The sequence below is a fragment of the Siphateles boraxobius genome, unplaced genomic scaffold (assembly GCF_051911475.1).
Source record: "Siphateles boraxobius isolate OS27281-9 unplaced genomic scaffold, OSU_SipBor_1 48, whole genome shotgun sequence".
Classification (NCBI taxonomy): domain Eukaryota; kingdom Metazoa; phylum Chordata; class Actinopteri; order Cypriniformes; family Leuciscidae; genus Siphateles; species Siphateles boraxobius.
In genome coordinates this window covers 8,169,105-8,194,885 of record NW_027509119.1, presented here as the reverse complement: position 1 = coordinate 8,194,885, position 25,781 = coordinate 8,169,105, and the positions used below count along the sequence as shown (strand labels likewise).

The 25,781-nt window shown below is 37.3% G+C and overlaps 2 protein-coding genes and 1 long non-coding RNA gene across 5 annotated transcripts in view; 2 read left to right on the top strand and 1 right to left on the bottom strand.

The window, feature by feature from the left end:
• The window catches only part of ap1g1 (adaptor related protein complex 1 subunit gamma 1), a 40,181-nt gene extending 27,218 nt beyond the window's left edge, over positions 1 to 12,963 (top strand). Inside the window, exons 14-23 of one of the 2 annotated variants that reach the window (XM_077201850.1) lie at positions 1,216 to 1,338; positions 1,997 to 2,086; positions 2,175 to 2,299; positions 2,431 to 2,535; positions 2,667 to 2,808; positions 4,340 to 4,466; positions 6,674 to 6,775; positions 6,856 to 7,016; positions 7,996 to 8,094; positions 9,101 to 12,963. In XM_077201850.1, coding sequence (XP_077057965.1) covers positions 1,216 to 1,338; positions 1,997 to 2,086; positions 2,175 to 2,299; positions 2,431 to 2,535; positions 2,667 to 2,808; positions 4,340 to 4,466; positions 6,674 to 6,775; positions 6,856 to 7,016; positions 7,996 to 8,094; positions 9,101 to 9,202 — 1,176 coding nt within the window. In that variant the 3' untranslated portion in view covers positions 9,203 to 12,963. The remainder of the gene's footprint in view (positions 1 to 1,215; positions 1,339 to 1,996; positions 2,087 to 2,174; positions 2,300 to 2,430; positions 2,536 to 2,666; positions 2,809 to 4,339; positions 4,467 to 6,673; positions 6,776 to 6,855; positions 7,017 to 7,995; positions 8,095 to 9,100) is intronic. The other variant, XM_077201851.1, reaches the window with a different exon arrangement.
• Positions 1 to 25,781, bottom strand: part of LOC143710738 (uncharacterized) — a 172,697-nt gene that overhangs the window by 21,055 nt on the left and 125,861 nt on the right. The gene's annotated exons all lie outside the window — the stretch shown is intronic.
• The window catches only part of phlpp2 (PH domain and leucine rich repeat protein phosphatase 2), an 86,389-nt gene continuing 76,546 nt past the window's right edge, over positions 15,939 to 25,781 (top strand). The window contains exons 1-2 of one of the 2 annotated variants that reach the window (XM_077201836.1): positions 15,939 to 16,244; positions 20,092 to 20,369. In XM_077201836.1, the coding sequence (XP_077057951.1) occupies positions 16,068 to 16,244; positions 20,092 to 20,369 (455 nt within the window). In that variant the 5' untranslated portion in view covers positions 15,939 to 16,067. Of the gene's footprint in view, positions 16,245 to 19,733; positions 19,865 to 20,091; positions 20,370 to 25,781 lie in introns of those variants that run through there. The other variant, XM_077201837.1, reaches the window with a different exon arrangement.

The following is a 25,781-nucleotide window of genomic DNA, read 5'->3' as shown; positions in this document are numbered from 1 at the left end:
GCGCGACTTTGTGTGTGTGCGCCCGCTCGCGTCTCATATGAGCGTGCGCGTCTCAAATGTGCGTGGAGAGTTTGTGTGTGCGCGCATCTCGTTCTCGCGTGTGTAGAGTTTGCGTGTATTTGCGTTAGCGACTTTAGGTGTGTCGTTGTGCATTTCATATGTATTTGTTTGAGCATTCAGCAGTATAGATGTATGTTTGACTACTTATTGTGTATGCAAGACAAGTGTTTCATGTGTGCGTGAATGAAGTTTGATTTAAGCCATAGACGGCTCATATGAGGGTGAAAGAGCGTGCGAGAGAGATAGGGACGCACTACGACGCTCTGCAATCAAATACGATTGTAAATAGGCTCAGTAAAAAAAACAATAATAATAATAAAAAAAAACATTCGAAAATCAATGTGTGGCGGTCAGCGTTGATATTGTCATCCAGTCTCTTTGGTAGAGAGAGAGACAGACGAGGAAAACAAAACAAGCATGCAAATAGAAATTATCGCGGCCGGAAAAATTATCGAGCTCATTTTTTTTATCGTGCGATTAATTGATTTATTGATTATCGCGACAGGCCTATGCATACATCACCAGAAAGAAGTCTGTCGCAATGACCGTAAGATGACATATTTACAAAAAATTTTGGTAGAAAAAAATGAAAAATTAACGGAGGAATCATTCAAATAACATCTACAACATGCAATTAGAAAATTGGGTGGATTTTCATTTATTGCCGACTTTTAAAGTATGTTGTTGAATGACAATATTTTTTTAACAGTGCTGCTGATGATGTTGACTGTAGACTGTAAAGAATAATCTTGTTATCGCTGACGCGTGTGTGTGTCATGTGAGACCCTTGTTCCACCAAAATGATTTCGATACACTGAAGCCAGTGCTTGGCCATGGAATCTGCAGACCTCTTTTACGTGAGAAAAATTATAACATAACCTGCCCACAAGTAAACACACAATATCTTGAGTTTTGAGGACATTTTAACATCCACTATAATTTAATTCGGTCTAGTTTTGCAGCAGTCATTCCTGATTGAGTTGCAGTTATTTGTTACAGAAATTATCCTGCCCTCTGGCCTGAAGTTAGCAGTTCCTGGTTCAAATCCAGGGCCATTTGTTCAGGTCCAGAACCACATTTTCTGAGGTCGAAATGTATGAAACGGCTCCCTTTTAGTGGCAAAGTTAATTGATACCCTTGTGTCTGCTTTTATAGGCAGGGAGTTACGTCCGGGATGACTCTGTGCCCAACCTCATTCAGCTCATTACAAATAGTGTAGAGATGCATGCCTACACTGTACAGAGACTCTACAAAGCCCTCCTGGATGACATCTCTCAGGTTAGAATCACCTTAACACTGTGTTTTCTTCATTTTACTTTTAATTGGTAATTTCAAAGTGAATATGTTGACAGAGAACTATTGAAAAAAGATTATGCAACTTGTGTGCCTAAATTCTTGTGAAGTCATTCAAGCTTAAAAATAGTTTACATTACAAAGCTACTGTAAGCATCTGGCTCCATTTAGACTTTGAGCCTCATTCTCTATGGACCATTTTGTGTTTGTATGCATAGGAGAAATTCTTTGTTTTTTTTTGCCTAATTCACAACGTAGTCATTTTCATAAAACATGGCCAAACCATCTTAATATAAGGGCTTTCTGCACAGCCTTTCTTTTACAGCCTTTCGTCAATCTCAGCAAAAATATGATGCTCTCTAAGGACGCACTCTCACCTGAGAGCACTTGCAGCAATGCCTTGATCTTCAATGCCATCCTCCAAACTATTTCATACACAAAGACCTTTTATACAGACTTGGTTTACAGAACTCTAATTAGCCAGCTGTACACACGTGGATCTGTAGTGTTACTTCTGTGAAACACACATAAAGAAAAAAGTTTACACAGAATTTAAGTCATGCAGGTTTGGAATGACAATTGTATAATTAAATGATGACAGAATTATGTCTGTGTGAACTAACTCAAACTTTTCTTCCTATAGCAACCTCTAGTACAGGTGGCATCCTGGTGCATAGGAGAATATGGAGACCTTTTGGTCTCAGGCCAGTGTGAGGAAGAGGAACCTATTCAGGTAAATGCCTCCCATAGGCACTTCAAACTACACATGCACAGTTATTTTAATGGCAGAACAATTTTATCATTCTGATTTCATCTGAAAGGTTTCTGAAGATGAGGTCCTGGATGTTTTAGAAGGTCTCCTCGTTTCTAACTTGTCCACCCCTGTAACGAGAGGTTATTCTCTGACTGCTATCATGAAGCTATCCACCCGTTTCAGCAGTGTGAAGTAAGCATACTTGTTTTACTGGTTTTAAGCATACTCACTTTTGATACAGGGATATATTTTCTTGAAATGAGTTTGTGTCCCCAAACGGATGAGGCAATGATCTTCCATTTTATTTTCATTTTGCCCTGCAGTCGAATCAAAAAAGTGGTGTCAATATATGGCAGCAGCATAGACGTGGAGCTGCAACAGAGAGCTGTGGAATATAATGCACTTTTCAAAAAATATGATCACATGAGGTAAAAGATCACCTACAGTTCCAGACTCATGTTTGTCTCAATTTCAACAGCCAGTCACTTTTTATATTTGATAGTTCACCCCTAGCTCTTGTTTCTTGTCATAACCTTATCTCTTTATCTTTCCCATGAAGACCTGCATTACTAGAGCGAATGCCTATCATGGAGAAAACAGCCACTAATGGCCCATCAGAGATTGCGCAGACCAATGGGGAAACAGAATCAACCATACTGGACACAAAACACCTGCCCAGCATCACTCAACCAGTCAGTCAGGTGAGTTTTCTAGAGCAAGGTTTCTCAACCAACTCAATGCACATTTTAGGCATCTCAATAATCTGACAGTGTACTCAGCCTCTGAATCTGTGTACTTCCCTCATACACAAGCAAATACAATGTCAAACGAGTAGATACTGAAAACCCAGTATACATGACACACAATTTATTGGCTATTTCATTATCCCATGGGAGATGAGGGGTTGCCAGATTAGAAAAATAAAAATTTGCAAAGAGCTGTGAGCAGGGGAACTCAAATGTAAGTATTTTAGGAACCAAGAACGCCATTCCTCATGGTTAAATTGTACTTCCAGAACAATAGCTGTGCTTTTTGTGGTTAGTATGTTATGGGTCATAGAATGGGATCAAAAGGCTGACAACATGGTGAATGTAATGTGTCTGGGAAAGAATATAAACTAAAAAACATACACTATATGGACAAAAGTAAATTCTTGAATCCAGGGGTTTCAATCAAACCCATTGCCACAGGTGTATAAAATCAAGCACCTAGCCTTTTGCAATAAGCCAGTTAGTAAAATTGTATCCATGTTAGTTTCCATGGAAAACTTTGTATTATTGGATGGAAGTGATAAGGAATAGCAGCAAAGTAAAATCACAGACTTGTTGACAAGTTGAGGCTTGTGTGGGGGAGTGACAAATCACGCTTTTCTGATGGGCATGTTGGAGTTTGGTGGATGTTACAGTTTTACCAACTGTAAAGTTTGGTGGAGGAGGGATATTTGTATGGGGATGTTTTTCAGAGGTTAGGCTAGGCCCTGTACTTCTGGTGAAAGGAAATCTTAATGCTTCAGCATGACCATGGGAAGACCCTTTTCTATTCCAGCATGACCTTGACCCAGTGCAATAAAGCAAGGTCCATACAGACATGGTTGGATGAGTTTGGTGGGGAAAACTTGACTGGCCCAAACTGAGCTCTGACCTCAAACCCATCGAACACCTTTGGGATGATCTGGAACGGAAATTGCGAGTTCAGGCCTTCTCGTCCTACATTAGTGCCTGACATCACAAATGCTCTACTGGATAAATGGACAAAATTTCCCACAGAAGCACTCAATCTTGTGGAATGCCTTCCCAGAAGAGGTGAAGCTGTTCTAGCTACAAAGGGGGGGGGGGACAGACTCCAAATTAATGTATTTAAAATGCAATGTCATTAAAGTCCCTGTTGGTGTAATGGTCAGGTGTCCCAAAACTTTTGTCCACATAGTTTACCTCATCCATGGGTAATAAGTACATTCTTCATTTAATTAATTCCTTATGCTGCTGTTTGGCAATTCAAACACAATGGCAGTTTAGTTCACTGAGTGCTCCAGTAACGATCTGATGAGTTGAATGAGGTGTGCTAGATAAGAGAGATATCCAAAATGTGTAGCGCGGTGGGGTCATTAGCAATGGGTTGAGAACCTCTGTACTAGAATAATGAAAAAATTTCTCCGGTATGGTTGAGCAGATAAAGAGGGATATTTAGCCATTGTGAAATATTTAAGCTAATGGTCTGTTTCCTGTTTTTCAGGCAAATGATTTATTAGATCTACTCGGAGGTAATGATGTGGTACCTGTTATCCAAACAACTGTTCCCACAAAGCCTGCATCAGCTGGAGGAGAACTGCTGGATCTGCTGGGCGACCTTTCTCTGACAGGTACACTTGTGCTGTTCTGTACCAAATTCACATCCTGCTATTCCTGTCTCTCCATGTTTAGAGCACTGACTTCAGTGTTGTCATTTAGTCCTTAAAGTAGTAGTTCACCCAAAAATAAAATGTCTTATTTATAGGACTCTATTCTCATTTTGATGAACTGATATCAAATCTTAATTTCCAGTATATGCTGTTTTCAGTTTATGTGTGAACTAAACTTTATTTGTTGCGTGCCTCCCATCCAATAAAGCACAATAAGCTTTGTTACTTTTTATATAAAACAAATTCTCAGCTAGGGCTGGATGATTAATCGAAAAATAATCGAAACCGAAATTCAGAGCCTATAACCGACGTAATTTTACCATGTCGGTTATTTCGTTTTTTTAATCCTATTAATATTTCCGCCCACTGTGTTTTAATGTACTTTCCCCTTAAAACATATTACCGCGTGTGTAGTCACGTAACTCCGCCCCGTCCAGTCTGCGACATTGAAGCAACATGAGCCCCTTTCATACAGCGCGTTGATCCCGGGAAATTGCCAGAACAAACACCTTCTGTGTGAACACAAGCACGGCCCTGGATTGATGCCAGGTTGGGGACATAGTAACATTGCCGTGTTCAGTCCCGGAACGCGCGCTGTGTGAACAAAAGCCGTAATGAATGCCGTGTCGTAATGATGGCACTAAGCAGGGATCGTTCGCCAGCGTGAAACGGTTCGTAATGCGCTAGTTTATGATCGAATCAGAGAAAAAAAATGCACAAGCGTGGTTTCTCGAGAAAAATCGCAGCTCATAAACAAACTATAGACGCCGCTTGGACATCTCACGTGTCTTTGCGGGATGTGTGTGTCTGTGTGAACGCACTCTTGATTCCAGAAAATCACTGGCAGTGTGAATGAACCAAAGTCAAACGAACCCGGGCCACTTTATCCGTGTATTTTCCGGAATCTCTGTGTGTAAGGGAACTCAAACACTGAGTCAACTCAGCAACAGGAGCCGCTTGTACCAAAGAAACACGCGAAAAAAGAGAGAGACTGACAAACGCCCAGCAACAAGTGCCTCCACTCCACAAAGCAGGTTTCGATAACACAAGCATTTACAAATGCTACACCATATGAAAAGGATTAGTTTTTTTAGTTTTATACAAGTTATATTTTACTTTTAAGATGGCAATATTTACAATAATTTATTTTGTTTACAAAAAGAACTATTTTCTACATTTTTAGGAAACTTTCTTTTTGCATTAAAACTTAATCACTTTTTTATAAGACGTTTTTATTTCAAGCATTGTATGCTTTGTTTGATTCAATTGTTTGAAATATTTAATAAGTAAGCATTAAAAGCTATCTGTGCGTTTCCTTATTTTAGAATCACAAAGATAGGATTATGCATTCTTTCATTAAAAAAAAAATAACCGTGAACATATTTACAGTATAAGCCTTGCCAGTGACACATGAGAAAGAATTTTTTTTGAATAATCGTACAATAATCGTAACCTGTTCGATTAATCGCGATTATGATTTTAGCCAAAATCGTCCAGCCCTATTCTCAGCTTACAAATTCTGCCAATTATAGTACGAAATTCAAACAATAATGTGAATCGATCATCTCTTCCTCTCTACTACTAGTTATAGCATAAAATAAACATGCATGGACAGAAGGTGCATTGAAAGATAGTGAACATCGAAATGTATCATGGCTCAATCCGTGTTTCAACTGCAGAAAAACAAACTCTACGGAGTGTTTTGCTAAATATTTGCACTGTATTTCATATTCATTATATTTTTATTTAACCTGTTCTTTAATATTTAATGTATGTTTGAATAAATCTGTCATTAAATATTTTTTGCACCCGCTGTTTAAATGTTTATATTTCAAAGAAAGTAATTAGAGTAGTAACTAATTTATAGTTAAATTATTACAAACCAATTGTTAGGAAAAACTGCCTTTTTTGCTATTTGAATATTTATACAAAGCAGTTGTTAACCTTTAATATTATTATATACCAACTGTCAGGGTTCTCTGTGTGGTTTTATTTGAGATAAAAAATTAAAAAAAAAAAAAAAAGAGTAAAAAAATGTACTGTAATCTGTCCTAGTAATTTACTTATCCTCAATTTGGTCCGAACCCCGAATTACTTTCCTTCACCAGTCATTTTTATTTTTGGGTGAAACCCTACTCAAACCTTTTGTGTTCCTTCTCACTCCTTAGGTGGTCCAACCCCCACCCCTGCTCCCTCTGTACCCATGTCCCAGCCCCCTTTCCTTTTGGATGGTCTCTCTTCGCAGCCCCTTTTCAATGACATTGCAGCGGGTGAGCTTACATTAAATTTCATCATAATGATTAATGCAAAATAGGGCAAAGCAATTATCATAACCGTTTCTCTCTTGCAGGCATTCCGCCAATGACGGCGTACAACAAAAACGGTCTGAAAATTGAGTTCACATTCGAGAGGGCCAACCCCAATCCCAATATTGCAGTTATCACCATCCACGCCACCAACTCCACCGAGGCTGACATGACAGACTTTGTGTTCCAGGCTGCAGTACCAAAGGTTTGTTCGTTTTTTCCCCTCTAATTGGGTAACCCAGCTAATTATGCAAAATCCTAAAAATAGATAACATGCCATGCAACACAGGCAACCACTAACAGCTTCCGCATCAGATAGCTCACACAAGTATGGATGACTCAGCTTTGATTGAACAGCATATCTTGGTTCTGTGAAACATGGCAAAAAACAATGCTACTCAAGGATGGAGCAAAAGACAAAGGAACCTCGTCGTCCGTTTTCAGGCCATCCTGCATCTCTCTTGTCTGATTTGTAACCCTTCTTCCAATTATAGACCTCTGACCTTTTCCTCTTTGGTAATGTTTTAGCCATCTCTTTCTACAAATGTCCCACTCACTTACACACTCTCTTTCCCCATTATGAGACTATACGCCCTCTACTGTCGATCCACTTACCGTCAGGACCCTTTTTTTTTTCTTTTTTTTTTTGCACACAAAAAAACAACATCTAGCAAATATTCAGAAAATACTTTTAGGTGTTGATTTACATTTTCAACAGCGTTTCTCAGAAATCGCTTACTGCACCTTTAAAAATCTTAAATGGAATAACAAAAGTCTTAATTCACTCAGTAAAAAGTGGTGCTAACCCCACTAAAATAAGTGTGAACTTTCCTGGGGTTAAAAGCAGGGCTTAGAATGACACCGGATTAAGCGCAGTGTGAAAAGCCCTTTTGAGATTGTATGGGTTATGGTTATATTTATGGTTATACGTAGGCCCGTCCCAAGCATGGGGACGGAAAAAAGTCCGTCCCAAGCAAGAAAGTCTTAAAATTGATTTTAAAACTCTGCATATGCCCTGCAGTCTTATAATGCAGCCAATTAATGCTTGAAAGTGATGCATTCAGTCAAAATATGACCAAATTACTTTTAATATAGGAATGTAGTTGTGCAAGCATATATGTGACTGTCTAATTTTAAGTATTTGGCCGAAGCAAAAATTACCAAACGTTTGTTTGTGTTTTTAGACATTCCAGCTGCAGCTTCTGTCCCCCAGCAGTAATGTAGTTCCTGCAGTCAACCAGGGAAGCGTCACGCAGGTCATCAGGGTTCTCAACCCACAAAAGGTAAAACATTGCTGTGAGCCCAGGCCACACTATTGCAGTAGATCTTCAGAGATCTGTCATATGTCCTGAAACTGCTTCAGAATTCTGATCAATATTGGAGCTTTGTAAAGTTGAATAATTTTACCCTGGAATTGAAAGTTTGCCTTAAAAAGCCTGTGGCAGCCATTATTTATCTTGGTTTAAGAATAGGAGGAAATGTCACATCTCAGTGACTTTGATGGGTTAAGTTTAAGCTGGCGCCTCACTAGCTGATTCAAATCAGGTCAAGGGTGTCACACCTACCAATTGTTTTTCTGAAATGTCACCTTGATTAGTCATTTTTCTCAGATTCCCTGTCATGAATTGGCTATATAAGATTACAAGTTCTGTGCAAACAATCAAAATTGAATTAGAATTCATGGAGTGACTTTACCTTCTGAATGTGTAATTGTCACTTCTAGGCTGTCATAAGTCTAGGAGCACCTAGAAACACACTGCAACACAACCACCACAACAGCACATGTGCTTTTGCATTTACAGAGAAAAAGTTTCAATCTATGTTAACGGCCTCCCTCTGTCATGCAACAATGGAAATGAAGTTTAATACTGAAAAATCAGCCTGTGAGACGTTGGTTTTTAAAGTTTGAAAACAAATGTGTGAGAACAATCTGATTAGGCTAGTTGTGCTGAAGTCAATGTTTTTCACAGGGCTGCATGATTTATCAGAATAAAACTGAAATAAATTACAGTGAAATTACAATAATAATATTTCTTATTTTTATTTTTTCTTGTTGTTTTTTTTTTAGTAATAAACCATTTTTATTATTATTATTAGGCTATTATTATATAGTCATATATAATACAAACAAGCACAGCAAACCTGAAGGTCTCAATTTTTATTAGGAAATCCCCCCCCCCCCCCCCCCCCCTTTTTTTATCCAGCCCATATCTCTGTGACTGATATTTACATGTTATGTAATTGCACATATCTGCTTCCGCATGTGCCTGACTTCCTCTTTTGTTTTAGCAACAGTTGCGAATGCGGATCAAGCTGACATACACTCACAAAGGCTCTCCTGTACAAGACCTGGCCGAGGTCAACAATTTCCCCCCTCAGTCCTGGCAGTGATTTGCTACCCTTCTCAATCTTAAAGACCCCCAGCAAGGGAACTATGGGAAAGATGTCCCCTCCCCATTCCCAAATGATCCCCCGTGACATCACCACAGATCGCTGCCCTGGGGTTGCATGGGAAGCAGTGGAATCTTCCTGACACAGTCAAGAGTTGATGGTATGAAGACTAATGATGATGACGATTACAGCGACAATGATGAAGAAAAATCACAAATATCTGAATGCATATCTTTTTGTTTTTTTGCCCATCTGTCCTTTCTCTCTGCTTCGGGATTAGTGCAAAATGTCCATACTCACACTTGCACTTAACGTTGTGCACTCCCACTTATCCTCTCACTATAGTGCACTCCTCCCACACCCCGGCTCACCCTGCCGCCCAGGGCCCGTACACTGGGGAAAAACGTCACTCGTGGCCACTATACAAAGGAGCTGCTTGTTTGATTTGTCTGTTTTGTTTGAATTTTCCATGTTTTTAATCTTGTTAATGGGTTTGGTTTATTTTAAGGAGGAAAAAAAAAACATACATAATAAATTGCAAAGTCTGAACATTTGCACCTTAAGCATTTCAGAATCAAGAGGAATATGTGTTGTGATGGCGCCTTAAATTATCGTTCATTGTACATGGCATTTCTTAATTTTCGTGTAAGGTTGATCTAATGTCCTATAATAAAGTATACCAGATGAATGCTCCGGATACAAGCTATGTTGTGGCTCCAACGTTCGGCACATTGTCTGCCAGCTGTAATGTACACACTAACAGATCTGTCAAGAAGTGCTTAGCCTTCATCACGTGAATCATCATGAATAGACAAGTTCAAATAACTTGAGTCGTGATTTATTCTTTTTAAGCAGGACAGTTTTTTTTAAAAACTGGAGCGTTTCCATTCGAGGTAAACTTGAGTTGTGTTTAGTGGATGAGAAGATGGGAGTTTGAGAGTTTTTATTTGTTACTGTCTCTATGCATTACGTCACCCAGTAGTTTTGCATCATCGAAGCTGGACTCATTTCCCCAAAACTCTTAATTCGGCATATAGTTAGTTTGTTTGCCTCTACTCATCACAGATGGTGTGTTCTTGTATTGTTTTTGTTTTTTTTAAATATTGAAATGCATTTACATAGATTGAAAATAGCTTACACTAAAGAAGTTTGATTTTAGCACAATCCTTAAAGATTGAATCATATTAAAAATGTAGTTGGACAGTGTGATCTTAAAATTAAAATTGATTTTTTTTTTTCAGTAAATTAACAAATAAAGGCCCTGCGATCTATAAGAAAGTTATGGTCAGCATAGATGCTGTAAATATAGACTATGAATATAAGGCCTTCCTGAATGTAGTTATATGCACTGAATGGACTTTTTGTTTGTTTTCTTTTGTTGTTTTGACTTTCTGCAGTGATTTGAAGTACAGAATTGCCTGATTTGAAGCAATGTGCCTTTGACATAAACGGTTAAAAGAAAACCCTCAGACGCCTGCGAGGTGAGCGGTTATCGTTACAGGAAGAGCAAGAACGTGATGTTTGAAGAGTAGAGGACGTTTTTTGTTTAGCTGTCATTTCATTCGAGTTCTCATTCAGAAGGGCGTCTTAACTCAGATATCAAGTGCGTGTGCAGGCTGTCTCTTCTTACAGCTTCCAAAGGCAGTTCGCAACATTAACCCGAATATACCTCACATTGTCGTCTTTTTTTTCTCTTTTTTTGTTCATCTTTGTCAACTTGAAAGAGTACTTACTGCTTCATCGAGTCATTGAAATGTTCGGTGGAAACCCTTAGCGTCCGCACCCTCACGTCATCTTTCGCTGCTCTTCATTTTTTTTATCTTCATCACTTTGCATAATTACATTCGCCAAGTCTGGTGACCAAATCAAGGTGTTCTTTTTGGGCTTGGGAAATATATTTTAGCAATGTTATGTATATGGAGAAAAACGACTTGATTCTATTAGCTGCTTTGTCTGTCTTTTTGTTGCGCTTCTTTCGATTTCCTGGCTTTTTCTGTACATACAGTACTGAGGGCTTTTAAGATGCATCGGCTTGTTCTTTTCATCCCTTTTTAAGATCCCATTTTCTAGGACTTCCTTTCAGTACTGCACAGTGTATAATGTTTGAAGCTCTCCTTCAGAAAATAGTCTAATTTAACAACTTATCTGTTTGATTGATTGATTGTTTATTGCAAAGAAAATGTACTATGTGCTGCCTGTATATTGTATATAATTGTAAAACGCATAAAAAAGATCAAATCAAATAAAAATCCCATTGGAAGACCTATGACGTTCAGTTAGGGGGGGTGTAATGTGCACACGATCTTGAGTTCACATTTGTTTTTAGTAGATGTGTATCGCAGTCATGTACTACTGAAAGAAAGAAGGAAATGCTGCATATAGACACAGATGTAATTTCTCCTCTCGATATTGTGGCCTGGAGCTCATTTCTTTCTAACGTTCTTCCCAGTTTTTTAGATATAATAATGTGATTTAAAGGGGTAGTTCACCCCAAAAAATAAAAATTGTCATTATTTGCTCACCCTCATGTTGTTCCAAACCTGTATGACTGACTTTCTTTTGTAGTACATGAGATATTTTGACGATTGAGTCCAAAACCAGATCGGACCCCATTGATTTTCATTGTATTCCACCGAAGAAAGTCATACAGGTTTTGAACAACGTGAACTTCCTTCAGACCTATTTATAGTAACATTGATATGTGGAGGTAAGCTTAAATCCAAAGTATAGTTAAAGATTTCCCATAAACCACGTCACTGGTATTTAAATGGGTTTTAGACTCGCACATCTGACCAATATTCCCAAACAGTCTTTTTGAAGCACATGGAGTTTAGGCACGGCTTCAGATAAAATGCCCTGGTGTGAAATCATGGCCTCGTCCCTGAGTGTTTCGATGACTCTTGAGTGAACTTAATGCGTGGGTGGGACATTAAACGGCGGCCTGCAGGCGTGAGGTGCATGACAATAGTAAATAGCTATGGAATCGCACTGCGCAAGAGAAGTTTAAAAACAACGGTTTCCAATCATGCTGCTTTTTACACTACTTTGTCAGGCAATGGTGATTGTGTGTTGAAGAGGGCAACATTTCCAACTGTAAACTTGCCAAGTCTCTCAGCAAGCTTCCCAACACCAAACAATGATTTTTTTTTTTCAGCCGCATGTGAAAAAAAAAAAAGCAATGTAAATATTGTCATTTCTACTCTTTATGTAAACTTCCTGAGGTAATGCAAGCTAAGTTTCAATTCTTAAGTCACCACTGTTCACTATATCTTGCGCTACATGCACAGACCTTTGTAGATTTGGAAATATGCTGTTGATTCTCCATTAATCTTCATTGAGAAGCAGATTTTCGTTGAGCTGGAAGTGGTCAGTCAGGGGGAATTGAGCATCATTTGTTTGGGTGTAACTGTTTGACCAGGTGGACACTGTATCACATGCTTGGACGATTGCCTTCTCCATCAGAATCCCTTTGTAATCTGTAAAGGTATCGGTTGTTTTTGAAGTGTATCTATACATGCCCCTCTCAGATATTTTACACTTGCTATTCAACCACATCTGACCTTGTGCAGGAGGGCCGGACGACCCCAATGAGTCTGACATGCTGAACTGAATCAGTCCCATGTCCTCGAGGAATGAGTGTTGGGACTGAAAAGAATTTGTGATGGATGAAAATGACATGGATATTTTAGACTTATGCTGTGTATTATTGTCTTTGGGTTGGAGAAAATGATCAAATGAAATAATAAAACAGTCAAACTTGATGTCTGTTGTTGTGTCTTGGAAATAAATGTTTTTCTTCAGTTGCAACTGAACAGAATCTGTGAAACTCCCTTCTGGATGATCCGGTTTGAGCTCGGAAGCGGTAGTCTGCTGTCACCCTCTTGTGTTAAACTTTGAAACTGCAATAGCTCATGTCACAGAAGCCGAGGCAAAAGAAGTATTCCTGATGTCCTGTCAAATGGAGATTAAATTATACAATAACCTTTCATATTCTATTGTGTTTCATGTTCTTTACCCTCTAATATTCTGCTGAGCAGACTGCAGTTCTGTAAATTATGCATTAAAATTCAACGTATTATTTTCCACTCATAGTGCCCAAGGCAAAATGCGTTGTCCAATTCAGTATATGCAGTCAGTCATGATTCTAACGAACTTCGTAGCGCGCGCACTTCAATTCCACGCGCAAATGCGGCGGCGCGCGCTGTACGTCACTACATTATAAATAAAGCGCAAAAGAAACTACGAGTATGCAATGTTGTTGTTAATTCATCATTAAATTGCTAAAAAGCACCAATACATTACGTAGCTGGTACCTAGAAGTGTTAGAAGGATTTGCTGGCAACGATGTTCATTCTGTTCAGCAAGATCAATGTCCATATGTTAATTTTATTGTGCACCATGCAACTGTTCCCGTAATCCCAAAATGCTACTTTATTTTAATTGTCATTCTGTAAATGACTGTGGCTCATACCAATTTACTAAATTTAACAAAAATAGTTTGGAATTTTATTTAAAAGCCTTGCCTTATATTGTTTATTCATCGGTAATATTCTTACAATGTGTATAAATACAATGTATTATAAAATGTATGTTAAGTAAAGTGAGACGGTAGCCTACATAAAGTCAAATCAACCAGTTGAGCACTACTGATTTAAACTATCTAATTCTCTCATACCTCACACAGAACGTAAAGGTTAAATTATCTTTGACACTTCATGGATTAGAGGCCTTATCTGCAGGGATGAGATCAGAAAACGTTTTATCATAATTGCAAATATTTATATATCATTTTAATATTGTTATGTGATCCCATGTGTGTCTCCATCTCAGCATTTGTAACGTTTCTTTCATTAACAACTAAGTTTCTTCAATCTCCAACATATGGACAACAAAATTACAGTTTGACTGGAAATGATGCACAATAAAAATGTTCTGCTCACATTTACCTTAATTTTGCATTCTTTCTTTCACTCATTACATGTCAAATATGTAATCTCAGGCTCTCCAGGTACCAGGTCCAGCTGTTCCAAACCTGTATGAATATCTTTTTGAGAACATTTAAAAGAAAGTGGGTATAGTTGATGGGCCCAATTTACTTGCTTATGGAAGTCAATGGTGACCAACAACTGTTTGGTTACCAAAACTCTTTTGTGTTCAACAGAAGAAACTCATACAGATTTTGCATGACTCAAGGGTGAGTATATGATGACAGAATGTTCATTTTTGGCCGAACTATCCCTTGAAGAAACACCCATAAATTCCTTTAGTCATGTTTTATGTCATTTATCAAACTCCTTCATATCAGTTCTAATTTCCTCCTGGTCTTCCTCATGTGACCCAACTTAGTTTACCATCCATCACAGACTTAAAAATGTATCTCAATATGACTGTGATTTATAGTGTGCTACATCATGTTGAGTTTAAAGTTTAACATGCACAAAACACATTTCACAAGAAGAGCTAATCATTCCAGTATGGGTAGAGTTCAAGTGATTCTTGATAAGACCTGATTTACAGGCCTGATAATCTTTTAATACAAACTGATGAAGGAAGTGTAATTTTTATGTTTATCAGAAACTCTTCAAACAGGAACTAAATAGATTTGTATTACCCAATCATCATTTTTTGTTTGTTTTTCCTCTTCTGGCTATCTGCGTCTTCAGTAACTGTTCAACCTGTGCTGAATTCTGAATGAAATGTGACTGATAATAAACTGTGGCTAATCGACCCCTTTAATACGATCCATTTCAAATCACCAGTTTTAGCTTAAAGGCCCACTGAAGTGCCTTGAAAGACAACATTATTTAATGTGTTGACTTAATTTCCACTGAAACAGGAAGACAGCAGGACTTATTGAACGGCTCCTCCCCTTTTTTTAAATAGCCAATAGCCTTTAGTTAATATCACAGCTCAGACAGAGCCGTTACGTTCGGTAAAGAATCAGTTTCCTCCTAATCTCTGACCATTTCTCCTCCTAATCTCGTCAATATCGCTTTAAAATATTCTGTGCAGAGTTCAAATGGGTCGGATACGTTTTCTTGAAAGCGCAGACTCGCACATATGATCCGCTCTGTGCTGTCGTGTCTCTGGATCGGAGCAAACTGTGTGCACGCTGTGGCTGTTCACGTGACACTAACGTTAAACCAGACTTCATTCGCCCCAATGGAAAGCATATTTACACTGTCTGAATCCCCTATATAGTGCACTAAGTGTCATTCATCATATAGAGAATAGTAAATATAATAATATAATAATAATAATATATATATATATATATATATATATATATATATATATATATATATATATATATATATTGGTCACTTGTTCACACATTTACTATTATATAATAGTAAACGTGTGAACAAGTGACCAATTTTAGCCGCAGCTTTAGAATCTATTTATAATGTAGGAGGCGGGACGCTTTACATTCTAGAGAGCTTTTGATTGGACAGAAAATCTGATGAGAAGCTGAAGTGTGATGAGTGATGTCATCAAAATCTTCTAAATGCGAATTTTGTCATTTTTTTGGAGCAAACTGTCTTTTTGATAACAGTAAGGCTAACATATTCATACTAAAAGCCAAAAAAAAATCCATTTTGATTTCATGGGGACTTTAAGTGTCCTCATGAATAATTCAATACCGGAAGTACAGGAGTGAGAGGTGTCTATGAATAATAAGTAGCACCGCCCCCTTATGTTTATTGATTGGGTTTATTTGACAGCCGTGAGCTTCAGTCCCACTATGGCGTCTCATCAAATCAGGATGGGCTTTTTCTACCGCCTCCTGTACTGGAATTTATCACTCGCCAGTGGTTTTTCTACATCTGGATTTATGTGCTGAAAGACGTCAAATGTAGGCGAAATGAAGGACGAGAAAAGCACAGCGCGGTCGCTCCTCCAGAGTGCCGACACGGAGCGGAGAAATGCAGCTGATGTGGAGGATGGCCGGGCGGGCAGAGGAGCAGCGCTGAACCCGGTGCTGCATGACCGAGCCACCGCACCGACAGCCCGAGCAGGAACAGGAATACGCGTTTTAAAGGTACCAGCTCCTGCTCTATTTAGGTCGCAGTATTATAGCTGATAGGCACCAGGGCCAAAGTACGCGTGAATCCGTGAACTGCATCAGCAATTATCTCTGTAACACTTTCACATGCCGCCTCGTCTCAAAACCTAGCGAGCTCCCTGCCCAGACAGCATATTTGGGCATCATAGGCGCGTTATCTGTGAGCTGAGCGGGCTCCTAACGCGCCTATGGTGCCCAGTGTTGCTGTCTATCTAGGCGGTTCACTAGGTTTTGTGGGACAGCCTGTGATAGCCTAATAGATTCTGGATTAGTAATGCCATGTCGATTTTTAGAGAATGTTATCACTTGATGTTTTACTGGCTGTATCAGAGTAGTTTCTGTATAACGCCTGTAACCTGTTAGGGGGCGTACACACACACACACACACAAACACACACAGGGCGCTTTTTTAATTGCTACTGACTCGGTCTATACACCTGCGTCAGATGGAAGAGTTGGGTCTGTTTTTCAGCAAATCGCGCCCTGACTGTTGCGTTCACAAATGTCAACTGAAAAGTAGTCTAGTTCTACTTAACCTAAACGCGTATTGAGTATGGAAAGCTGTTTTATCATGTATTTCTTAAAACTAGCCTATATCTGACAAAACTCTCTGACTGATTCAGACAGTTCATACAGTGAAGATGTTGTTGATTCAAGGGTGAACCTCAGCTATACAGCCCTTTTTAGAAATAAGTGTGCGTAAATGTATTGAATGTGTACTTAAAATGAACTGTTATTGCAAATAATATTAATGAAATGAAAGACCACTTAAGTGTACTTTAATAGAGTACACTTTCATGACTGTTTCTTAACACAATTAAGTACACTTATTAAAAGTGTAGTAGGCCTATGTCAAGCATTGTTTCAGAAATTACGGAAATTTCCAATAAATGGCGAAAAGTGATTTAAAAAAAATTTGTTTGCAGGAACCTGTTCCAGTTTCTTTGTATTGTAATAGTAATATAGTTTTTTATTGACTTGTTTAATTGATATTAGGGATGCTCATAATTAACTGGTTAACCGCTAACGAGAGTAAGAAATGTGAACAATTAATATTATCAGTTAATTGGTTAAATTATTTAATAATTTTAAAAGTAATTTTTCAAGATTATTTAAATTGTTTGCTGCATAGATTAAAAAAATGGCGTTATTGAGAGTCATGTAAGCAATGTCACATTTTATTGTTACAATCAGAAAAAGGCTATAAACGGCTATTTTAGTTTCCCTCACTCAACAACAACAACAAATCCTTTAAATTTAACAGTATTCAGAACAGAACAAGAATGAAAAATATAAGTAGCTACGGCAAGCCAAAACACATTAATTTAAAGCGAAACAGAAACCGGCTTCGGGCTCACATAGCCTACCTCTATCATTCAGCATTTTTCCATATTCGTGATGCATTTGGATAATAAACTATTATTTATCATGTTATTTATAGGCTTTGTAGGCCTACTTATCGCGTTCACGTATCGACGGAAAACACCATCCTTAACATGCTCAAAAAATGCATTTCAGGCAGTTTCAATCCAATCAAGAGTTTACATGTCCTCTCGATCGAATTAGAAAAGGTTCCCTTACAATTCTAATGAAATTTCATCAGATTTGGTCAATTCATTCCGATGGACGTGGTTACATGTGACTTTTTTTATTCTGACTGTTCTACTAGTCTGATTACAATCAAATTATTGGGGTCCATGTAAACGCAGCTACTGACACTCATCCATTCTAATTTCATTTCATTCTAATTTAACATAATCTTGTCGGTTAACAAGCAACAGTCAGGAAAAAAATCCGAAATGAACATCCCTAATTGATATATTTGAATGATATAATCTTAAAGCTCCAGTCCGTCACTTTTTGGGGTTAAAGATTATCCAAAATAAATTTGAGCAAGTTTATAACCAGCCAGTGTTCAAAACTATCTGCTTGCCTTAGCTTGATTCAAAACGGTAAGCTTGTAATGATGTTTTTAATTCCAGTGGTACTGGTGGATTCCCGCGGGAAATTCAAGCATGTCTTCGCATCATTACGTCACATCTGTACACATAAAGAAGGTGTCTTGGCTAGTAGGCTATATCGCGTATGAGGATGTTGGAGGTGGAGATTTATAGCCTTTTATCACAGCACTTGATATAATTAAACTTATCAATTTGATGGTGGATCCAGAAAGGTTCAAACGACAATCACCAGTGACAACTGGAGATTCACCCATTGTAAAATGCAAAAGACTTCGGGGTGGCTACAGAAAAAAAGAGACTGCAACCGAGCCCATGCGAAAACAAGGATAATATCGGAAGGGCATTAAATCAAGCAGTGCTGATGTTGTTAACATTAACAATTTGAGATTAAAGTATAATTTGCACGGTTAGTTTTAATCAGCGCGATTTACTGCAATGCTTCCCCCCCCCCCCCCCCCCCCCCTTAGTTGGTCAGAACAGTTACTTTTTCAGATGACATTTTCCGGTGAAAATTCTTATGTTGGTCGTACTTCCAAAATGTCCACACCGGTGCGGTGACTGACAGCCGCACATTCTCCTCAAAACATTGGATTCATCCGCGACACAACCCACGTAAAGTTGATAATTGCGCGAATAACTGCAATTGCAGATTTCGAACAGAGATGGCGACAAAGAGGAAAAACTACGGACTGCAGCTTTAAGTCTTATAGTTTAATAGAATAAAAACTATAACTAACAATTAATGAAGTGGAGAGAGATTTTTTTTTAAGATGTTTATTATTATTATTATTTTTAAAGATGTAGGACAAAATAATCCCAGTATGATTTTTGGATAAAATAGATTTAAAAAAAAAAAAATTTTTTTAAGTGACTGCTGATCGCCCCTTAAATAATAGGCCTAATAAAAAATAATCACTATTGGATTACTTGGCAGTGATAAAATAAGTACTAAAACAAATATTAAACAAATATTAGAACGCTATTTATTATTATTATTATTATGTTCGACAGAAGAAAGAAAGTCTTACAGGTTTGGAATAACTGTTTAAATAATAATTTGCACATAAATCAATAAATAAACAACATATTTTTATTATTTTCACTATTATAATTATTATAATAAATTATTTAATCATTACAAATAATCTCTCTCTGTATATATATTATTATTAAGTTTGACAGAAGAAAGTCATACAGTTTTAGAACAACTGGTCAAATAATAAATCAATAAAAATAAATCAACAAAAAATATTATTATTGTTATGTTGCTCAATAATACAAATAATATTAATAATGCTAATCATTATTATTATTATTATTATTATTACAAAGAAATCAATAAACATAACATAATTTGGTCGTCTTCTTTGTATTATTATAATTATTATTTAACCGATTGTTCCAAACCTGTATGACTTTCTCTCTTCTGTGGAACACAAAAGAAGTTGTTTTGTTTTGTCCTTGCATTGAAAGGTTCAATGTTGTTTTGCACACCCTGTGCTGATGAAGTCACTGCTCACTTAAATTAAGCAGGGTAGAGCATCATTAGAAAATGATTTCACCAGGCTGACTAATGGCATGGCGTCTCCGAAATAATCTCGACTTGCACATCTCTCCAGGGCGTTTGTGCCCTGGGTAAATATTTGGGCTGCCGTAGTTCTCTACAACTGAAAACCAAACCTGATGTCTCTCAGACAGGCTCTGTGTTACAGGGTGGAGTCCCGACATCCACCAACTCGTGGTTACCAAGGGATGGTTTCCTATGACTGATTTGTGCTCTAAAACACTTTATTTGGCCTTATTTCTAAAAGGGCATAATTTCACAGACACACGCAGCATCTAATCAAGACTCTCTTCCACAGCGTAACATGAAGAGGAATGGCAGTCGAGGCTGCGTGACCCGGAAGACGCGGTTCGGCTCTCGCGAGCGGGACTGGCTAAAGGGCGACGCTCATCGAGGGTGTGTGTGCCTCTACGGGGCGTCGGAGCCTCAGCCTCCACCATCGGGCCCCCAGACCTCCACCACCCCTCAGCCAGACCTGAAGCTGGTGCTGTGCTCCACCAACACCACCGCTGAAGAGCTCTGTGCTCAGAGAGACGTACAGGGTCTCTACCTGCAGCTGCACGGAGACTTAATCAGGTAACACACACACACACAGTCATTTTCTGGCTAGACGTGGTCTCATCTCGATAATGATCCTTATCAGACTCGCGCTGTGGAAAGAGTTCCGCGGGTTTATCTGAAATGACAATGTGAATGTCACTTGCTCATTGTTTACAAATTGCTGGTTACATGAGTTGTAGGACCGGTCATTTATTTGCACCTCTATTATAAATATAATAAAAAATATAAAAATTTATAATAAACGTATTATAAATGTTAATGATCCTCCAAAATAACGTTGTTAGGAACATGTTTGTCTTATCTCAGTGTTCAACATTAGGGATAATGGAAGTATGAGAGAGCTAGTGTCTTAAAGGGATAGCTCACCGAAAAATGAAAACTCTGTGTTCTGTGGAACTTAAAAGAAGATGTTTTGAAGAATGTTGGTAACCAGACAGTTTCTGGTCTCCATTTTCTTCCATAGTATTTTTTTTTTCATACTATGGAAGTCAACGGGGACTAGTCTCAGCCTCATGGACCGCTGGCTGAATGTCTGATGCACTGGAAACACTTCAGGATTTTCGAGAGAGGATGTCCGGGAGACGTGTGTGTCGCGTTCTTTAACGGTCCACCTGAAAACAAAGATGCTGTGGTGCCAAACCCCCTCATGGAAAAAGGAGGCTGTCGTGTTTACAACTGTGACAATGAGCGCTCATCAGGAGCAATTAAATGCTGGATTACAAAAGTATGTGTATGTAATGTTTGCGCATTACTCTTTAAAATATGTCCAAGAGTTTTACACACTGATCTGTTATTGTAGGGACATCAACGTTACATTCTCACACCTCTAAACATAACTGTGATTGGTTGCTTTACATGTCAGTCAGATGGCCTCTGGGTGGTTCTTGGCCAATGAAAGCTCCTATGGAGTCCAGACCTTCTGCTGTCAGTCTGAAGGTCTGGCTTTGTGAGACTAATGGGGACCAGCAACTCTCTGGTTGCATTCTTCAAAATATATTTTGTGTTCAACAGAAGAAAGTAATTTATACAGGTTTAGAACAACTTGAGGCTGAGTAAATGATGATGGCATTTTTATTTTTGAGTGAACTATACCGTTAAGGCCCTTTCACACCAAGACGATAACTAACTCCCAATATTGTTCTGTTTATTCGCTTTAAATACTCAAACTCTTTAATTGGCTGTCAATGTTTTTATTGTTGATCAGCTGGAAAAAATCGCCCTGAAAGTGATTCCAACGATATCATTTTCTCTGTAATTACAAATATATTGAAATGCATGACATACAAGTTCTAATAGAAATGATATTCAAGTATATTTTTCAGTTCACTATAAATGCTTGTCAGTACATTCAGCAGTGAACTTTAACCATATTTCAAAGACAATAAATTAAATAATAATGTATAATGTAAAATAATTACGTAATTGCATAATATAGATCTACTTAAGTGGGTCAAAAACTCAAACCCCGGTTTCTCAGACAAGTCTCAGACTAAAATGCATGTTTGAGCTGTTTAACTGAATGCAACATATCTTAAAACATATGTCGGTGCCATTGTTTTGTCTCAAGATTCATACAGTAATGTTTTTTTCTAAGGCATGTATATGAAAGCTACTTAAATGTCTTAATTTAACTAAGGCCTAATCCTGGCTTAATATAAACCCTGTCTACCAGGCCTAAATTTAATATAAATTTAAACTATAATACTATTCATTTAAATGAAATCAACAATTAAGTGTCCACAAACATTTCATTTGTAATTTGGTACTGTATATTCTTTTAAAGTATACCCGTCATAAGTGCTCTTTTTAAAAGAATGCTAAGTTGTACTTTTCACCTTCCACAAGGTTATGTCTTCATTGTTCATAAATATGTGTTTTTGTACCATGCATTGCAGACTTAAACTTTTGGTTTCCTGTGACGATTTAAATGTCGTTGTTAATAGATCTAGCTGACTAACACAGATGAGGTTTGTGGAAAAAAGACTTAAGAACATGGAAATTATAATTAAAAATAAACAAATGACCATGTCATCGGTAAGTGTGAGTGAGAATGTATAGCTATCATGGAGTGAGTGACATTATGATTTCAATCTGAAATGCAGCTATGATAAGTTGTTTGTCGTATTTTTTTTTTTTTTTTGTAAAGATAAAGAATTTAAATAAAAATATAAAATTTTCAGTGAAAATATCAACAGGCCAACTGATGCAATAAAAAGGTCATGACTTATTGACAGGAAGAGGAAGATCTGTGACATTTGATGTTCAGTGTCTGGTTTTAAAGGATGTGCTGTCAGTTTTAAAAAACGGATTATTTTGTTACATTGATTCACAAGAGACATATAAATAGAAAGTACAGCATGATGTTTTATTTTCTATTTATGTCTTGCTGATGGTTTATTTTTGAAGCCTGACTCATCTCTGTGTTTATGGAATAGTAACAGTGAAAATATTAGGGATGCACTGGACTAAAAATTCTGGGTTGATTCATCTAAACGTTGCTCTCAGTAGCGTGGGCGGCGTCAGGATGTTCATTAAAAGTGTGTCGCTGCAAAGGTATTTGCAACTTTACTTCTTTACTACTTTTTACTTCTAAGCGAAAAGTAAGGGGGTGGGTGAACAGTGGGTGGGCTCTCCCGAGTAGGGTTATAATGGTATGAGATTTTTACAGTATGATAAAGTCTCCGAAAATATCACGGTTTACACTTACAGTATTAATCAATTATTAAATAAATGGTATTATTAAATTATGGTTGTTATTATTATTATCATCAGTTAAAATGACAGTTAAATTAAAGAAAACAGTTTTTTTGGGGGTTGAACAAATGCTTTTATTATAACAAACTTGAAACCATTTGTTTGTTTTGTTTATTAATTTCAATAGAACGTGTCTAATCAATTAAATTCAACAATTGATAATGAATTAGATTAACAACTCATTTTTAACATTAATAATTTATTACATTTTTTAAGAATAATATAGTCCTATGAAATGTATTTTATTCAGAAAATTAATGTTTCTTTTTATGATTTAATCCAAATATATTATCAAAAACGGTGGCAATCAAATGAAAATTTAAACTTGTTTCCTTTTATTTTTTGGGGAAGAGCTGCAAAAAACAGATTTCCAAAATTTGTATTATTATTGTTGTTGTTATTATTATTATTTTGAGAAGTACGTTCTATTGTATGCCTACAACAGTAATTTCTGTCATAATTTCTCCTAGTTAAACCAAACTTTTATTTTGACGAGTTGTAGTGAAGACCTGTTTCAAAGTGTAAGCCTATTTGACAATGGTTTTTCTCAAATAAAATGATGAAAATGCTCATTAGGCGTTCTCTCAGAGCAGCTCTGGAAATGTTCATGTATTCATCATGTACTCAAATTGTTTGTGAGGCGCTGAAAACAACACGCGTACTTGAGTATGTAGTAGACAAACCGGAGCAGCTCATTCACACGGATTCACACAGAACAAGCAGGTTATATATTTACATGGCAGTATTTTTGCGCTTAAATATTCACAGACCATGTCGCGATTGGATTTATTGCACAGTTCTACTTTCCATGCATTCATCCATCCATCATTTTGCGTGTTTTACGTGACATCTTCTGCGTTATGTAAATTCCATTTTCATGACTGGATTCCTGGATTCCCTCAGCATCACGTAAATCATTCGGCCTTACGTTATAATCGGGACATACCTTTATCTGCAGGAGGGATGGTGTCCTATGTATCCTCCTTTTGCAGCCACTTTGTGTCCACGTTTTTTGCTAAATTGATATCTATCCTCGAGGGCAACCACACTTTTTTACATCCAAAGTATTTCCATACTGGCCATAATTCGCTTCATAAGAATTCAAGGGCGCTTAGCTTTCAGCTACAGCTGGGTCTGCGTCACCTTTTTTGCGTGTTTGTTCTCCCGCCCTTCAATCAATGCAGTAGTTGATTTTTTTTTACTCAGTAACGGATATGATTTCAAATGTAGCGAAGTACATATAGCCCCTTTAATTTATTTCATTAATTATGATTGTAACCAAAAACACGCTTGTTTGTAGTTCGGATAGTTTTACTGCACTGTGTTAGTCTTATAGTTTTTTACTTATAGCAGGTAATAATTCAGTCGTATCGCACTTTCACAGAAAATAACTAACTTCCACGTTGAAACATGAGGTGGATATGCTAGTGTACTCTTGGAAGTTTTAAATGTGGATCTTTTACACAGATTTATTTCTTTATATTCTGCCCTCATGAATACAAACGATCTCCTCAAAATCAATAGCTATTAGCAAGTCATGCTTTCCCGTTCCTAGAAAAAGCCAAGTACTCCTCGCTGCAGACTGTAGCGCGGTGTCGTCACGTATTCACGTCACGTTTGTACGTCACGTATGTGTTACCGCGCATGCGCGTTACGCGGTGACGTCACGAGTCTTTAAAACGCATGCGCAAATTTGACATCAAATTTTTAAAGAACATAATGTATTAAAAAAAATCTAAAGTTATAATGAAAGCAGCAAAAAGGAGTACAGAGCACATCCATAGTTTAAACTATGCCTGATCCAAGGTAAACTTATATGGAATTTCAAAGTATATACTGTGTATTATCTGTGTAGTATTTTATTTAAAGTTTATTTTCACATTCTGTTGCACTTCACTGTGTAAATTACTGTAAACATTAATGGCACCTTATATTTCTTATTTTAATCATTCCTCTGTAATAGTTAATAATTGTTTATTTTTGTGCATTATAAAACATTTATTCAAATAAAGTAGTTTGAAGTTAAACCAAATACACACAGTATATTGTCAATCTCTGTATCACATATTATGCATGCCAACTCAAAAAACCAAACTCATAACAGTGATAACCTTTATTTCAAAACAAAGATGATAATTGTGTAAAAGAAATATGCACACACACAGACACACACACAGACACACACACACTACTCTGCTTGAAATTCCCCTCCTTCATTGAAAAAACAACTGAGCAATAGCCCTCAACCTCCTTATCGGAATAAAATCCACGCAGGACTCTGCTTCTGCCATCACCTACCCACCCAGGTGGGCAGTCCTTGTATATTGCAGTGCAAGCCCTGAGTCATTGAGTACGGCACCAGGAAACCTTGCTTATATTGTCTGGAAAATGCACTCCAGTTCACAACACCTAATTTAGATAAAATGCAGAAAAAACAATATTGAATCATTTTGAAGAAAGGCATTAACATAGTACATACTCAAAGAAATTTATTTTTCAAAATATTTTAAACATATTACAGGAAGATGTTAGACAAAGATATGTTTGAGTGTTATTGGCTTTGTCTGTAAAGTACCTAAGAGACTTACTTTGTTTATGAACAACATAAACTAGTTAAAAAAAAAGTTTGTCAAGACAAACTGAAAGTTTGAAATAGTTTTAAAAGCTTGAAGT